The sequence below is a fragment of the Phascolarctos cinereus genome, unplaced genomic scaffold (genome assembly GCF_003287225.1).
Source record: "Phascolarctos cinereus isolate Bilbo 61053 unplaced genomic scaffold, phaCin_HiC Scaffold_7;HRSCAF=346, whole genome shotgun sequence".
Classification (NCBI taxonomy): Eukaryota; Metazoa; Chordata; class Mammalia; order Diprotodontia; family Phascolarctidae; genus Phascolarctos; species Phascolarctos cinereus.
Window position 1 is genome coordinate 32,490,803 of NW_027556180.1, and position 18,267 is coordinate 32,509,069.

Below are 18,267 nucleotides of genomic sequence, written 5' to 3' on the forward strand. Positions count from 1 at the left end.
GCCCTGCTGGTCTAGCCTTAGAAAGCCCAAGGTCTTAAAAAATCTAAGGGTGCAAATTCTATTCTCAATCTGGAAAAATTTTATTCTTTTAGAAATTTAGTATATTTAGACAAAACCCAAAAATGTCCATAAAAGCAGTGTCTGCTTTGAAGAAATAAACACACTACTTCTACATGGAATAAATAAGACCCAGAAATGAATCGATAGTCTCTCTGTATTTTACCTCGTCAGATAACATCTGGAGGACAATGACCAGTTCTGGGCTCCATGGTCTAAGAAGGATATTGATAAGATGGAGAGTTTCCAAAGGAGGTTGTCCATGATGGTGAAGGGTCTTCAATCTATGTCCTATGAGAAGCAATTGAAGGAACGGGGGGGTACTTAACTTGGAGAAGAGAAGACTCTGGGGATGAGGAACCTAATTGGGAGGGGTCTTCATATCCCCAGCTTCTACTTCAGGACCTTGCACACAAAAGGAGGCAATCACTGTTTGATGGAGTGGATTGCATGACAGCTGCCTATATGTGTTTGAAGGGCTGTTAAGAGAAAAGAAACAGACTTGTTCCACCTGATCCTAGAAGGCAAAAACCAGGAGCAATGGTAGCTTTCAGGTAAAGACGGCCCTCTAAAAGTTTCAGAGAAGCCAGCCCAGCTCTGCCATTTGGATTCCATTGATGATTTAAAAAAAGAACATCAGATTGAACAATGATCAAAAACATCCAAAGAATGAGTGAATGAAAAAGTATGTATTAAGTGCTCATTACCAGCCAGAGCCCGAGTTAAATGCTAGGGACAGAAATGTAACCAAGCAAGACAGTCCTTGCCCTCAAAGAGCCTTCATCCAGTGGAGGAAGTCAATATATAAAGAGGAGCAGGAAACTGGGGGTAGGGTTTGACAATAGCTGGGAAGTGACATGATGGCCTGATTCTGGACAAGAGAAGACACAAGCTTGCCTAACAGAGCTCAGTGACACAGGGCAGTCTAACATTCTAGAGAGGAGCAGTATGGCTTGAGAATGGCCAGGAAAGACAGTTTTTGGATATAGGGGGTTTCCCCTCACTGGAGGTCTTAAAACCTCCATTTGGCCATCCATTGGCCATGACCATTTGTTGGATATGTTGTAGAAAGAATTTTTGTTAGACTAGATGGCCTCTGATGTCCCATCCAACTCTGAGATTCTGGGGTGGTCAAGAAAGGCCCAAACTTCTTAACTTGGTATCGTGTTAAAACTGTGGGTCACCTAGCGATGTAAGGGAACAAGAAACAGCACCAGTTTTAAAACACATTCAAATGAGTCACATCCTAACCAGAAACTTTCCACCGGGGTGTGTTTCAGAAAAGTCATTTTCACCTGACATTGCAAAGACAGTTCATTTACTACCAACCACAGAGCTCCACCAATTAGGAAATGAGATATAGAGGACAGAGTGCTGAGTTAGACTCTCATCCATTCTCAGTTTTTGTCATAACTTTGTTTTTAAGTTGTGCGGTTTTCAGCTCTATAAAATATGCGTGATTGGGTTTATGGAGAGGAGAGAAGAACCAGCTCTCTATGCCTCATGGAATTAGATTCAAGCTTTAGAACTGGAAGAGATATTAGAGATAATTTAGTCTGGTCCCCTGATTTTGCAGGTGAAGAAGCTGACACCCAGAGGCCAAGTGCTTTCCTCAAGGTCACACAGGTTGTAAGTGGCTGATTTGAACCTAGGACTTCTTTGCACGGGCTATTGGGAGAGAATGTTGAAGGAATATTTGCAGCTCTTTGAATTTGAGCAGCATCGCAATTGTGCTGATATTAGGTTAATTGTGTTTGTGTGGAATTAGTTTGGAACTTATCCCTCACACATTGTCTACATGCTCAGCTGAATGATGGCCCCAGGGCCATCATGGGTATATACCTGGAAATTGCCTCTCCAGGTGCTATAGCCTTTACTTTTTTGATAGCCATAAATATTAAATGTACCATTAGTGGAGTTGTGAACTGACCCAATTGGAGAGCAATTTGGAACTATGTGCAAAGGGCTCTGAAACTGTGATCCAGCAATTTGATCCAGCAATATTGCTGCTAGGTCTATATCCCAAATACATCCCCTCCCCCCCAAAAAAAGGAAAAAAGAACTATTTGTACAAAAATATTTATAACAGCTCTTTTTGTAGTGGCTAAGAATTAGAAATCAAAGGGATGTCCATCAGTTGGGGAATGGCTAAACAAGCTGTGGTCTATGATTGCAATGGAATATTATTGTGCTATAAGAAGTGACAAGTAGGATTTCAGAAAAACTTGAAAAGACTTACATGAACTGATGCATAGTGAAGTGAACAGAAACAGGAGAATGTTGTACACAGAAATAGTAATATTGTTCAATGAAAAACTTAGCTGTTCTCAGCAATACAATGATCCAAGACAATCCCAAAGGACTAACGATGACGCATACTATCTACCTCCAGAGAAAGAACTGATATTGATTGAATACGGACTGAAGTATGCTATTTTTCACTTTCATTTTTTTCTTTTATCTGAGTCTTCTTATACAAAATTACTTAATATGGAAATGTTTTACATAATATATATATATATATATATATATATATATATATACACACACACACACACACACACACATTGCACATGTATAAACTATATCTGATTGCTTTACATCTCAGGGAGGGAAGAGGACAGGGAGGGAAGGAGGGATAGAATTTTTAAATTAAAACTTTAAATAAAAATGTTAAAAATTGGGGGGGAAAGTCCCCCAGAACCAAGTTTCTTAACACTAAAGTCCTTAGCACAATGACCTTCCATCTCACCTGTGGCTGAAATCTTCCATATGTATCGTTTCCCCCATTAGAATATGAGCTCCTTGACAATAGGGACTTTTTATACACAGAAGTGTGTATCCTAGTGCTTAGCACATAGTAAATGCTTAATGAATGTTTCTATTCATTCATTCCATTCATTATTGTTAATTATTAATATTATTGTGTGGTTTAGCCACAACCCATTTTAAATCAAATGATTGCCTCCTCTTGCCATCCTTCTGGGCTTTTCATGAGAACAGTAAGGGCATGCTCTCAGTGGGATTAGACTAAGTGAAGCATATTCACTAAGGTTCATTAGAATCATTAAAGACTTTGAAGAGTAAATAGCAATAATTTTCAGTCATCTATTCCTTTTGCCCATTTCTGTCATCATTCTTCTTCCTTAGCACAATGGTTGAGGGCTTATTTGGGGAGCATCATCCCATAAGGACTTTTTTAAAGTTATGAATTGATTATAAATTTAGTGGATGGAAAGTTCCTTGAAGGCAGAGGGCTGGCTCATCTTGGTACATTTCTCCCTTGCACCTAGCATAGGGCCAGGCACATAATAGGTTTTCATAAATGCTTGCTACCTAGCTGATTAGCGATCAGCATTGTTCATTGATTGCAGTGCGAGTGCCTAATTGAGAGAGAGGCCAACATCCATCTGTCCAAGTCAACAAACACCAAATTCCAGCCATTCAAAAGTAGGATGGGCCTCCTGGAGATGTGGAGGGTTCTTCCTCACTGAAGGTCTTCAAGCAAAGGATGGATGACCACTTGATATCGAGGAAATTGTTGTTCAAGCCCAGTTTGGACTAAAAGACTTCTGAGGTCCCTTCCAACATAGAGCCTCTGGGAGACTAAAGACAGATTTGCAGTTAAGTACTGAGCTCTGTGAGGAATCTCAGAAAGATGGCCCTAGTTGAAGGAAGAAGTTTTTATTGTTTCCCCCCTTAGGACCCTCAAGTTTACCAGCCCACAAGAGGCTGTCTAGAATACAGCTGTCTGGGCCCACGACTTCATTGGAATGACTGAGTCTGAAGGAGGTACAACAGGGGCAGACAGAGGATAGAGTGCTGGAGTCAGGAAGATCTGAGTTCAAATCTTGCTTCATACACTTACTAGCAGTGGCAATTCACCTAACCTCTCTCAGATCCAGTTTCCTCATCTGTAAAAAAGGGATAACAATAGTATCTACCTCTCAGGACTGTTGTGAGGATGAAATGAGATCATTTTTAAAGTGTTTGACAAACTTGAAGCTCTATATAGATGCTAGTCATTAAGCCAACTTGATTAAAAACTAGAGCCTCGGCCAGGTAAAAGATCATTTTGCCAACCATGTCTCCTCTACACGGACTCCCCTCGCTTGAAGTGTCTGTCCTGGCCCCCCAATTCTCCACTTCCATCCTATTTCCTTGAATTTGGGTGTTCTCTCTCCTCCTCCGCAAAAGAAAAGGAGCCCTTCTTAAGCCCTGACCTGGACCAGCCTCTGGTGATTGTGATTTGGACCCTGCCCACTTTTCCCAGAAGTTCCTGCAACAGGATCTCACCATGCCAATGTAATAACAGGTCCAGGTCAAAAAAAAGACCAGCAAGAATTCATGTTCACAGAGGGCCTTCCTCACCCCAGCCCTGTGAGTCCTAAGTAGAGATATGACTTGAGAGCCGATGAGGCCAAGGTCTGTCTTGTAGCACCTTTCTGGCAGGGATGTCCGTGGGGAAAGAGAAGTAATGAAGACATCTGGGTGGAGTTCTATAGACTGCCAGATAATGAGGGATGGGCTGAAGGACTACAGACTACCCACACCTCCCCACTAACAACCTGCCACCAATTTGGCACATAATGCTTTTAATGGGAGGTCCTGTTTCTGGTTGGCGATGATGGAGGTCTCTTAATGGTGTGCCCAAGTAGTCTATTCATCCTCAGAACTGACATTTCTCCCAGGCTGTCTACCACACTGGGGAATCACAAAGTAAAAGAAACCAGTGAACACAGGATAATATTATCTTTCCAGGGTTTCACTTCTCTGCTACCAGTTGTAGGAAGTTTAATTATGCAAACTTAGGTGGGATTTTTCAGGCCCTGATTTATCTCTCTGGCTGGTGCGATGGGAGGTATCCAACATCAGAGCCATCCTTCTTTCCCCTTGGATTTTCAAAGTGCCTTTCCAATCCCATTCCTGGCTTTCAGAGTTGCAGTTGTGCTGAATGGCGTTTTCTCTTCAGTAAATCAAAACAGCGGGGATGATTCTACATCCATCACTTTTGATTTCTGTAATGAAAAACGATCCCTTGGCCTACTGATGGGGAATGCTCCAAGCTCCCTTAACTTTTATGTTATGTGCACCAATGAATTTGGTCTTTCAAAGCCCGGCAGCAGAAACAAAAATCATTTTTCTCATCTAGTCTTTTTCATGTGGCGTATAATTGGACCTCTTTATATTTGAAAAGACAGCATGGAATAGTGGATGGAGATACGAGTTCAAATCCCACCTCAGATGCTTACTAGTTATATAATCATAGGTATGTCAACTTTACCTCAGAGCCTCAGTTTTCTCATCTTTAAAATGGAGATCATAATATCCATTTGGTTCTTGGTTTTTTCAGGGTAGAAAGGCCAAACTCTTTGAGAGGTAATGGATTTCGGCCCATGGACTATGAAATGTGACAGTGCTTGATGCAATCAGCTTAAAATCACCTGCCACAGGAAGACCTGACCTTCTAAAGGGTCTTCTTTTACCTGGCTTCTATGCTGGACCTCCTCCCTGACATCTCTGATTTATCTCTCTCCTGATATTGATGATCAGAGTGTCACTGAACAAGATGATGTTTGTTGTTATATTTTTTAGGGAATCATATAAGTTTGACGCATGGATGGGAGACACTTTGGATTTCATTGAAGAAGTGTATGAGTGAAAAAGATGGGCTAGTCTTAAGGCAGCAGAGAAGGACAGCCAATGGCCAGCCCATGTATTCCATTGGTGTCCTAGTAAGGTCAAGAAAAATCAGTGAAGACCTCTAGTTTATTGGCAAACTTATGGGAAGATATGGACAAGGTATACATAGGGTGGGCAAGTATGAATGGCCAGGGATCTGCATCACCGGAGAGAATACCCACAGCCTTACTGGAATATTCTTTGCCATTAACCATTTTTGTCCCATATACCCACTACCACAAATAATGATGTCAGTTGTGCATATCACTATCTGCACTGCGGCCTTAAAATACAGCCTTTCATGCTTTCTTCTTTTGGCTTCTTTTTAATATCCCTAATGGACACATGGATTGTTTCTAAAAATACATCTTTATTGAAATCTTGAGAGAAGGAATACTATAAACCAAATCCTATTACTCAATTTAGTTGAATTTGGCACAAATGAAAGAAAAATAACCGTGGCTTAATCAAGATCCAGGCTACAGAAGATGAGAGGCCATTTTTCAGCTGTTGGAAATCTATGAAGTTTTCTTTCACATAAATGGCTTTGGGCAGCTAGCCTTTATAATAAAACAATATAGATCCAGAGAACTGACTTCAAGGCTAGTTTTTGTAGGGCTCCATGAGCTAAAAGGTTCTTGACTACTACTGGTGCCATCTTGAGTAAATCATAAACTCTCTAGGCCTCAGTTTCCCCATCTATAAAATGTGAGAGCTGAACTAGAGCACTTCTAATTTCTCTCCTAGCTTTAAATTTATTATCCTTTGAGAAATGGGGAGGGGGATCATATAAATAGCCCTATTACATGGAAAACAGAAAGAATAAATGTTAGCTCCTATATTTCCCTAGGAAAAAAAATGAATTTTATTGAAAGTACAGATTTCTTAGACCTTAAATCATGGTCACTGGGAAAAGGTGACTTGTAGAAAATAAAACTATATGACAATAGGGATGAAGATAATGAAGGTGACATACTGTGAAGTTGTTTGGTGATCATTAGTTTCATTATTAGAAAGAGAAGACTCAGAGAGACAGAATTGGGTTGATATTGGGATGTAAGCAATATTTCATTAGCTATAAGATATACAGCATCAGTGGTGGGGAATACAGAATCAGAGAGTTGGAAGGGATCTCAATGGCTATCTGAGAGTCCATCTCATATCTGACCCAGAATGCCCTCCTTCATTTTCAAACAGTGCTCATCTGACCTCTCTGGGAAGGCCTCCAATGAGGGAGGGTCTATGACCTCCCAAAGTAGCCCATTCCCCTTTTAGACAACTTAAATTCCTAGGAAGTTCCTCCTGACACACCGAACCTTGGTAAGTCTTCCATCACTCCTGGTTCTGCACTCTGAGGCCAAGTAGAACATATCTAATGACTCTTCCACACAACAGCCCTTCAAATATGTCATGTCCTCTTTGATGGGGCCTTCTCTTCACCAGAGAAGAGAGAGGCAAGAAAGTGATAGAATTGGAGACTGGAGGATCACATACCAGAATATGAGTTGTGACCAAAATAACAAAATAGATTTATTTAAAAAAAAACCATTACATATCCAAATGAATTCTCTGCTTTTTAAATTAGTCTTCCTGGGAGGTAGCCACACTTAGGTTAGTGGGGTAGCATTTGTCCTTAACTTATGGGTGACACCTTTGCATTCATGTTCAGGGCTCATCAATAAATCAAGAAGCCTTGACAAAAGGATCAGTTAGCACTGGAGAGGGTGCCAAGATATAACGGTGACCAGCAGAAATCTAAGCTTCAGTGAGGATTAAATCAACCAATTTTTATGAAGCACTTACTCTGTGCTTAGCACAGAGGATACAAAGACTGGCGTGAAACATCCTTCCCTAAAGGAGTTCACATTTTGTGGGGTGAGGGGAGACAATGTGTCTATAAGTGGAACAGAGGATGATATGGTCTTTGACCTCATGAAATCCAGTCTTATTTCCTTAAAATCACACCTCCGCTAGATCCCCCAAAGAGCGCTTCTCCAGCTAAATTACCTACCTCATTCTCAGATTGGCCCTGCATCTCCCCTTTGCCTATTTCAAAGAATCAGGTCCACCATCAAAAGAATGAACACTTGTCACAATTGAAGATATTCAACAAAAGTGAATTATAGGTCCTGGAAGCAATTTCAGAAGACCAGCTACGAGAATGTTTCAGCAGGGAAAACTGAGGAAAGTCTGTAGCCATCTGGGGTGTTTTTCAAATTATCTTCCATTTATCAATCTATTAACTTGCTGCATTAGTCCATAAAATGTGTGAGATCAGGGAATAGCTTTTGGTTGTCTTTGTATCTGAAGCACCCAACTTGGTGCTCGACTCCCTCCCCAAAACTTCGTAAATGTTTGCAAAATTATTGAATTGAGTTGAAAAGACAACGCTGGTGTCCTCCACACACACAAAAAAGATCAATTGACTTTATCTTTCTATCTTGCATATGGGAGATGTGGGAAGAGACACAGTGGGAGGAAAGAGGGGCCATGACATTCTCGCTGTCACTTCAACTCGTCACACGGGGACAGAAAGAGTTAGCGTCCCCAAAGGAAAGTATCCGGATGCTCACATCAGACCCACTGCAGGCTGGGGCTGCACCTCCCAGGCTAGGACGATGAGCTGTTTCTATTTCTAAATACAGAGCCACTTCATAATCCGCCATTTTAATAGTATCATTCATTGATGAACATTTATACTTAAAAAACAAAAACAAGATCTCCCACAGTCAGTCCAGAGGGAAGACCAAGAACATTGATTATGGAGCAGAGAAGAAAGACCTGAATCATCTCCAGACCCTTCACAGTAGGAAGATTCAGGGATGCCTGTTTCTTTGACTTCATGATTCCTATCCCAAGTAAAGTTATGCATACATACCCACATATCTATGTTTAAACATCTTAAGAAAGAACATTTCCATCACTAGATATATGTGTGTGTATATATACATATACAGACACATATAATATATATGTATATATGCATACAGACATACTGAGTGTGTGTGTGTGTGTGTGTGTGTGTGTGTGTGTGTGTGTGTGTGTGCGCGCGTCCAGATCACACAGATTTTAGATTTAGGCCTGATCTAGGACTGAAAGCAGTGTTAATTTTTAAAAATATCTTTTTATTGATTTCATTTTTATAATACTTAACTTTCCTTTTGCTTCTCTCTTCCTCCCCCTTCCCAGAGAGCCATCTCAAATCACAAAAAAAAAAAATTAAAAATGTGTGTGAATCTATGAAGCTAGTCAACATATCAAAAAAGTGATAAAAATAAAAATAGGTTATTTTCAAAATTCTTGTTTGGCCTTGGCTGGCTGCTGAACATAAAATAGATATATAACTGTGAGCCCCATTTTGTCCCTGGGTTCTTCTGATGGGTCCATGCTGGCTATTAGAAGGTCTGTCTGCCAGATTGGAAGGAGGGTAGTATTGGGCCCCAGGGATGTTTTTTGCTCTAACATTTCCTGGATCACTTTGCCCTAACTAGAGGTGAAGCTTGGGGATGAAGTGGAAAAAGCTGAGCACATGATGGATTGTGTTTTCCAATGGTATGGCAGTAGTCAGAGCTTTGTCTCAATGCCAACAATCAAAAAGGAACAGGCTAACCCCAAAGAAGAAATAGGAGAAGGTACAACAACCCACTTCTTCATAGAAGGGGGAGGCTATAGATGTGGAACATAATGTTAGACTTTGTAAGGATATCTAGACTAATTTAACTTTTTTCTTATTTTTTTCCCCTCTGTTACAAGGTCTGGCTGGGAGTGATGTTGTAGCAAAAGATTATCAATGAAAACTGGTTTTTAAAAATACTACTGGAGTGTGCTGATGCCAGTAGTCAAATCTAAGCCTCTCGAGCAGAGAATCTGGGGCTAGGCAGAGTGCAGAGAAAAGGCGCTTTTCTCTAGGCAGTTCCCAAGGGACTACCCTTACAGGTCCCAGAGCCAAACAATGGACCTTCAGAACACATAACTAATTGAAGGTGAGTCATCAGAGCTGCTTAGATACTGAAAAAAAAAAAAAGAATAAAGCTGTGCATTTTGCCTGAGTTTTGATCAAGGAAAATTTTCCCTCTACCTTTTTCTTTGATCTAATTAAATTAGGAATTCTTAACTTGGAGTCCATGGATCCCTGTGCATAGATTTCTGGGGTTCCATGAACTTAAATGGAAAAACAATTATATCTTTATTTTCAGTAGCCTCTAATTGATATTCAGCATTTTTTAATTATGAATTTTAAAGCACATTATTCTGAGAAGGTGGCTATCTCTTTCTCTCTCTCTCTCTCTCTCTCTCTCTCTCTCTCTCTCACACACACACCACACACACACACACACACACACACACACACACACACGTGCACAGACACACACAAACATACAAACCCTGAACTGGTACAGTGAAGGCAGGGTTCAAAATGATCATCCCAGCTTGGTATTTTCATTTCTCCAACAAATAGTTCTTTCATTTTAAGTTAAAAACAAATTTCAAATAGTATAACGGAAAAGTTTAAAGAGTTTTTTAAAAAATTAACCTACAAATCTATTATTCCTGTGGTTAAACTTTCTAACCTTAATTGTTGTAGCCATCATTAGAAACAAGTTATAGCACAAAAAAGCAGAAACTAATCTATACTCCCTTTTGAAAGAGGCTGTTGAATTCTCTTCTTGGGTGAATTCTGGATCTCTGATTTTCATTTTTCAGGCATGGGACTAGATCATACCTACTTATACTCTGCAAATAGCTTCTTGGGAATGGACTTCAGAAGATACTTTGTAAAAGTTTAAAAAAAAATCCTAAATCTATGTTGCTGTGTCTTCTTTGGCCCATCTAAAATGCACTTTAACATCTTCTTAATGAAGCAAGAGAATGAGGGCCAGGGAAGGTGATGTCCATTTACCAAAGAGCTACGTGATATAAGGCTTTTTTTTTAAAGGGTTATTTTATTCATTACACAATTCATTGGGATTTCATCCATCTTTTTTTTTGTTTTAACAGTTGAAAATCATTCAGTATCTGTGATTTAAATACATACAAAAGAGCCAACATAAAAATATACCAATAATATAGCCCTTAAGATAATGTGTTCAGTCAGAGGAATTCCATTGGAGGTGCCTTTTTGGGTTGGCATGCTGGAATTCTTCCTGACCTATAAAAATGTAAGTAGCTGCCTGGGGAAAGAAATGTGTGTGTACATGTGTGTGTATGAAAATGACTAATTTATATATCTGTAGAATGGTTGGACAAGATAGCCTCTAAGGTCCTTTCCAGCTCTATATCCCTGGGCTTATAATTAGGTGGTATAAATTCTTCCTTCCATTAAGTCATCAAGGTGTGGACAGGACCCTGGACTCTCCAAAGCTCTGGTAATGAAGCCCAAACTCATAAAGATTCCACCCAAGCTGAAAAGTCTGAGTATGAGCTTAGTCACCAACTCTGTCAGTCAACTGAAGACTACTGCAATTCAGAGAGGCTCACTACCAGAAATTTGGTCATCAGATGAAACATTAATTTTTTTTTGGGGGGGGGAGGAGGACAGAAACTCATGAAATCATTTACTAAGGTGTGGAAAGGATTGCAATCTGTGTCAAAGGAGGGTGTGCCCAAAATTGATGGAATTATGCAGCCTGGAAATAGAAACTATTGTCTGTATGTGTAATCTTGCATCTCAGGAGTATAAATCATCTAACTATTGTTTATCATGTCTATCTTATTGACATGTCTGTAGTTGCAGGAATACTCCTATGGACTTTTGGAAAACTGATAATTAATGAAATATTAAAACAATTTATAAAGTCTGAAAGAGATGAATTGTCTAGAGATTGAGACGACTTAAGAAAAGGATATCATACATGGGGCCTAATCCCTCAGGCTATGGTGCTTTTTTTTTTTAAACATGCCCCTTATAGTGATTCTAGAACGTGCAAACAAAATATGGTACCCTCTAAGGCAGTCCTGTGATTTTAGGTCTTAAGATGACCCGATGGAAGGCTTGTTGCATTGCAATCTGCAGTACCAAATGTAGCAACTACAAATCTTCTGCTTGACCACAGTGCATTAAAGGACGTTGAATCCACTGAGGTTCACCAGTTGGAATTGGTTTGCGTGGGGCCATGTCATGGCTATAACCACGTTCCCTTACATTCAGCTCATCTATTTTTTTTACGACAGGCCCCTTCCTCCCTGACAATAGATGTATTTTTACACAGAACATTAGGGTTGCAGGTATCTTGCCTGTACACATCTATTAAGTTCATAGTCCATTTGAAACGTCAGAAAGGTTAATAGTAGCTTTTCAGCACTCTGAATCACTTGCATGCTGGAGATTAAACCAGACGTTTCCTGGGTGTGTAGTTTGTAAAGACTGGGCTTTAGGGAAACTTAATTGTTTCTGTTTGGGAAGGACAGTATTGTCTCAGAATGAGTTAGGCTGATTTCCTCACTCAGCCCTTGCACATGATTAGTGGAGCAGGTGCTGAGGGTTGTATGGTTCAAGAGCAATCCTTCAGGATAGTGTACAAAATCCACCATTGCTGGGATGCAATTCAAAGCTATACACACACACACACACACACACACATGAACCTCTCACCTTCTGGGATAAGTGGCGACAATCTTTCTTCATTTTTTAGCATTGTAAACAAGGCAAGCAAAAGAAACTCTAAATGGAAGCCGGCAGGAAGAAAGCTGGTCTAAAGCTCAAACAGCTTCCCTCCTGTTGCTAGCTCTCTCTTTCATCGGTGTCTTGGCACTGGGAATAGGAGTCAGAAGAGTTGGGTTTGAGTCCAAATCTGGGTCATTCTGGGAGAGTCAGCTCAACACCACTGGGTGTCCATTGCCTCATCTTGTAAAATGATCATCCTAATAGCTGCATGGAGTGTATTGTCATGGAAGGAGTACTGGATTTGGCATCAGATAGCCTGGGTTCAAATCCTGGCTCTGCTAGTTACTGCAGTCACTAGGGTTCCAGCGTGATGCAGCAAAATGAGCCCTAGCTTTGGAGCCATACAACCTGGGTTCAAAATCTTGTTCTAGTACTTCTTACCTACATGATAGATGCTAGGTAGGTGGTTTGCTTAAGCTCCCTGGATCTCAGTTTCCCCATTTGTGAAGTGAGAGAAAAGGAATGGATAATTTTTAAGGTGCCACCCATTGCCAAATATGCAAGGAACTTTGTCCTGTGGATTATTATGTATTTATAGCTATATTTTATTCTTTTAGCTATTTAGTCTCAGCCCATCCATGAATCTTTCCTTTGATCATGCCAATTCATGACCTCTCACTGGCTGTGTTATCCTGAGCAAATCATGTAACCTCTCCGTGACTCAGTTTCTTCATCTGAAAATTAGGTAGTTGGACTTGATCACCTAGAAGGTCCTTTGTAGCTCTAAATCTGTGATCTTATGATTCTGTGATCTTAACTTCCGTACTGCATATTTTCTATGCCTCCATTTAGCACTTGGCTTTCCCAAGCCCTCTCCCTCCTCCCTGGTATCCAGAAGCAAACCTAATGGTGAATTTGGAGCCAGAGGCCTGGGTTTTTAATCCTGGCTCTTCTACTTATTACTCTTCTGTGGGCAGCCTCTTTGAGCATCAGCTTCCTCATGTGTAAAATGAGGTTGGTCCTACTGATGTCTAAGGATTCTTCCCAATCTAGATCTTATGCCACCTTCAATGCGTTGTTAGCTATTTCTTTGAATACACATCCTAAGTCTTACACTCATTCAGTCAAGGGCAATGTCTTACTCTTTTCCGAGACTCCTTTATAGCACCACATATGATACAACCAAGGTTAACAATGACTCAATTGAGGAGTTTGTGAATCCATGTTGACTACTCTTCTGGGGGCAATGGGATGCCCTTTGGGAAATCAGTGCACCCAGAGCTGAAGTACATGATACCCTCACAGGAGGCTTTCAGCCTAGTAAATAGTGAAGTAAATAGGACAGCTGGAAGGGTAAGTGATAGAACCTCCAGCTAGCCCTTATGGAATGTTCGTGTTTGTTCACTACTCCAAGTTCACTACTCCATGGGATGTACATGGCATGTGGTTCTTCTCTGAATGTTCATGAAGAAGACAGGATGGAAGGTGTGAGCCACAACTGTGGGTCTGACTTGTTAACAAAGCACAGATTGTGCAAGGACTGATTTTCCTGAAAAAAAAATTGCTTTTGCTATTTTGATGGCAAACTGTAAAATTTCAAAGGCCAACTGTGGTAACAGACAAAGAGGTTTTACAGGATTTTAAGAAGCTTCTTCTGCTCCTTGATCTGTGCATAGAACCTCCACTGAGGTTCGAAGTCGAGTTTTAAGAATGAATGGAGACAGATTCATGTTTTCGAATTTGATTGGTTAGCCTGCCTCTGTCACAGTGGCCCACCTTAATAATTCCTGGGTTGACAACAAGCCTGTAGAAATCTTTTCTCAGAATTTCAGAGTTGGATAGGGGCCTCTTGGGCTAGCCAGCCAGCCCGTACACCAAAGGGATCCCTACTCTAACATATTTAACAAAAGTTCCTCCAGCCTCAGCTTGGAGACCACCAAGGAAGGGGACCTGCCATTTCTCTAGGTGGCCCATTCATTCTACAACTAGATGGCTCTCATTGTTAGGGCATTTTTCCTGATATGAAACCTAAATTTTTCTGTTTACAGCTTCTATTCCTCTCTTATTGGGGTGAGGTCAGACAAAACAACAAGGCTTGAGGGTTAGGGGAAAGGCAGCACCTAATGTGGGATTGCAGTAAGAGATAAGTCAGCTCAGCCCTTTCATTCCTTGAGAAAGAGAAAGGGCCAACAACACTTAACCGAGTGGGACGATTGCTAATCCCTCTTGCTGGGTGAACAACGTTACTTTGGGAATGGATGGCCAAGGACCACTTGTGGGCTGTTGGCAGCATCAAGCAATCTCGTCTTTGGGTGCAGATCATATCTAAAGCTGCACCTTGATGACCTATGGGACCTGAACAGCTCCAGCAGTCACAGAAGGGGAAGCGGGTCCAAGGCTCCTCCGGCCACCCTGCACACTTGTAGGCACAACTTCTACATTTCCACTTGGGATTATTTACTCCCTCTTGTGGGATTCATGCAATCACATGTCACATCACCAATCAAGTCAGTGCTCTGTGTCGAACACGCACGTTATCTAAGACACTGCCTGGTTCTGACTTCCAGTGTCTTCACAACTCTAGTTGTGCCTCTTTCTGTCCGGAAGATCTAAATTCTTTAAAAGCTCCGGGAAGGTTGGCAGAGATCTCTTTGGTGGGGAGAGCCTGGCTCTGTGTGCAAAACTGGGGACCAGGGAAGACATCTTCCACCCTCCTAAGTCCAGACCTCCATGGGCACTATGGATTCTTTTGTTCCCACAGAAGGCAGCAAGTTTTCTTCAGACAAGAAATAAAAAGGGAATTGTACGAGGAACCCACGGATCTTTCTCAATTCTTCCTCTGCTCGACCAGGCTCCTCCTTTGCTAATATCGGCTTGGTAATGAACTCCCGCAGCTGTAGGAGATTGTGCACCTCATCGTTGGGAAGGCATCGGAATACCTGGGAGAACAAGACAGATGAATCATCACATGGCGTTTCCAAGGAAATGTCAGCAGCCACATTTTATGGCAAATATTCAGTCGGGACAGTCAGCTTTTATGCAGAGCCTATTAGTTTTGTGGGGTACACAGATCCATCAAAACAAAGAACGCTCCAAAGAACATTATGAGATGGGTGATGCTGTTCATCTTCCATGCCACAGTGGGTTATGGCTTTTAAAGTGGCAGCTGGAGAGCCCTGCTTGATCTATATGACTCATACGGCTGGGTCTACTTGTTCAATACAAAACACAGGGTGAATTTGAAGGCTAGGGATGGTAAGTACTCTCCATGATTCATGGAATGAGAAGATGCCAGAGCTAGGCTATCCAGTGCAACTCTCTTATTTTACAAAGGAGGAAACCAAGGCCCTCAGGCAGGGGAATGCTAGCAAATGCATAACAATCAGCCGTCTCTGTCTCTGTCTGTCTCCATCTCTGTCTGTCTCTCCCTCTCTCTCAATGTTTCTGTGATACATTGGATTTGGAATCAGGAATAGCTGAGTTCAAATCCTGCCTAGGCATTTTCTAGCTTTGTGACCTTGAGAAAGCCTCAGTTTCCTCATATATAAAATGGGGGGCTACCTCATAAAGTTGTCAAGAAATCAAATGAGATAAAATACATTAAGTTCTTTCTAAACCTTAAAGTCCTATGTAAATGCTAGTAATTACTATTATTGCTACTATTGCGTAATGCTCAGACCAGTAATTAAGATGAAGACATCTAGCTTGAAAGTAAAAAAGTAAACAACAGCATTAAAACAAAAGCTGAATATCGATGGTCAACTTAGTTCTAGGCTAAAAAGACTTAGAGTTAAATGTCTTTTTCCATGTAAAAAAAAATTCTGTGATTCACAAAGAATTACAAAATTATTATCCCCATTTGACAATTGAGGAAACTGAGGCAAACAGAGGTTAAGTGACTTGCCCAGAGTCACATAGCTAATAAGTGTCTGAGGATGGATTTGAGCCTGGGTCTTCCTGACAGTAGAACTCATCATCATCATCATCACCATCACCATCATCACAAATAATTGATTAATAAATAAAATTATACAATATTTATTTATGATAAAAATATGAGACAGCATGCTGTAGAGAAATAGAATGCTAGCTTTGAAGCCAGGAAGATGCGGGTTCAAGTTTTGCCTCTGACCTACACTGGCTGTGTGACCCTGAACAAGTCACTGAACCTCTTAGTGCTCTAAGGAACCCTCTAGGACCATAAATGGTAAAGAAAGTGCCAACCTGTACTGGCTGAGGCAACTTCTACATGTAAGAGTTCCTTGTACCAATGAAATCACAGGTCTGATTCCTTTCCAATAGTATGAATAAAAACAATAGTAATTATTATATAATTCTATAATATACAATACTATATAATTATATAATAGATGAGGTTGTAGCATTAAATAGTGAGTTCTTCATCTCTAAGGGTGTTCAGATAGGGCCTGAATTCCCACTGATCAAGGACACTGGGAAGGAGTTTCCTGCATATGGTAGGAAATTGGACTACAGAAACTCCAAGATTCCTTTGATCAATGAGAAGGTATGATTCTTTCAGAGTCATCAAGTTTAGGTAGCTAAAACTGGATCTTTTATGGAGGCATGTGGCTGTTTTGGTTTGAAGGCTGTTTGTTTAGAGAAGAAAGTTTATTCTAACAAAATGAATTGAGCAAGGCTAAAGCCAACATAAAACCAAACCTTTTCTGCCTTTGGGATCTTTCCTTCCCCCTCCCCCCATAAGTGCCTTAAAATGGGAAAATGGAAAAACATGAGTTTTACTTTGTCATATATGGTAGCATTCCGAGCCGCCGTTGAAATCCAAACTTCCTTGAAGAATTTGTCACTCACAGGATCTAGAATCTCTGAAGTTGGCTCTGAAAGATAGCCAAGGACCACCCTGCCAGACAAGCAAAATAAAAGGTAACCAAGAGATGGAGAAAGAAGGAAAGGAAGGAAGGAAGGAAGGAAGGAAGGAAGGAAGGAAGGAAGGAAGGAAGGAAGGAAGGAAGGAAGGAAGGAAGGAAGGAAGGAAGGAAGGAAGGAAGGAAGGAAGGAAGGAAGGAAGGAAGGAAGGAAGGAAGGAAGGAAGGAAAGAAGGAAGGAAGGAAGGAAGAAGAAACAAAAAGCAAATAACAAAAACAAAAAAAAGAAACCCTCATTTTTTTTTTCATTTTTTTTTCCTTTGAGGAAAACAAAAGTAACCTTTAAGAGCAAGGAGTTTAAAGTAAGCATAACTAGAAGAATAAGATACACCAATACGTTGTTAGTGCAAACAACCCTAAAAGGCAGCAGTGATCCATTGGTGATGGAAGAAGTGATGAAACATGTTTCCCTCCTATCAGTAGAGAGATGGGGGACTTATGGGTGTGAATGTTAGTATGTGTGCAGATTCAATTGCTAAATAAGTCAGTTTTAACTGTTTTTTCTTTGTCACAAGGGAAAGTTCAGTGTGTGTGTGTGTGTATCAGGAAATAACTGATATCAAAAAGGGAATTGATAAATGCCATTGACATTTTTAATGATTTGTAATGAGACCTAGTGATTTCCCACTATGGGTGAATGGGAAGCTTATAGAGCTTGCTGGGAAGGTGGCAGATGACACTACTTTGGGGAAGAAATCTCTGAGGATACTGGGGACAGGACCTTGGGGAACAGGATCAAAAATTATAACAACCTGGATAAGATGAAAGAGTCACAAACACATGAGGAAATTCTAGTTCAGTGTTGTATTCTTAGTTCAAGAGGAATTAGTAAGGTGACTGGCTATGTTTAAGTAGGGTTGGAAATGACCTAGAGGTCTCTGGGTAATAATGACAACATGCATTGATAATACAGTGTTGCTATTTTTAAAATTAGCACAGTATTAGAATTTATAAGTGGTATCTAGCTGGTATGGTGCATAGAGTCCTGGCCCTCAAATCAGAAAGAAGCAAGACTATTTG

At 40.6% G+C, this 18,267-nt stretch overlaps 1 protein-coding gene across 4 annotated transcripts in view; it reads right to left on the reverse strand.

Moving 5' to 3' along the window:
* Positions 1–12,344: 12,344 nt before the first annotated feature.
* The window catches only part of PLD1 (phospholipase D1), a 256,470-nt gene continuing 250,547 nt past the window's right edge, over positions 12,345–18,267 (reverse strand). For all 4 annotated transcript variants that reach the window (XM_020980417.2, XM_020980414.2, XM_020980429.2 and 1 more), the window contains 2 exons: positions 17,105–17,222; positions 12,345–15,282 (listed from right to left, as the gene is read on the reverse strand). In XM_020980417.2, the coding sequence (XP_020836076.1) occupies positions 15,058–15,282; positions 17,105–17,222 (343 nt within the window). In that variant the 3' untranslated portion in view covers positions 12,345–15,057. The remainder of the gene's footprint in view (positions 15,283–17,104; positions 17,223–18,267) is intronic.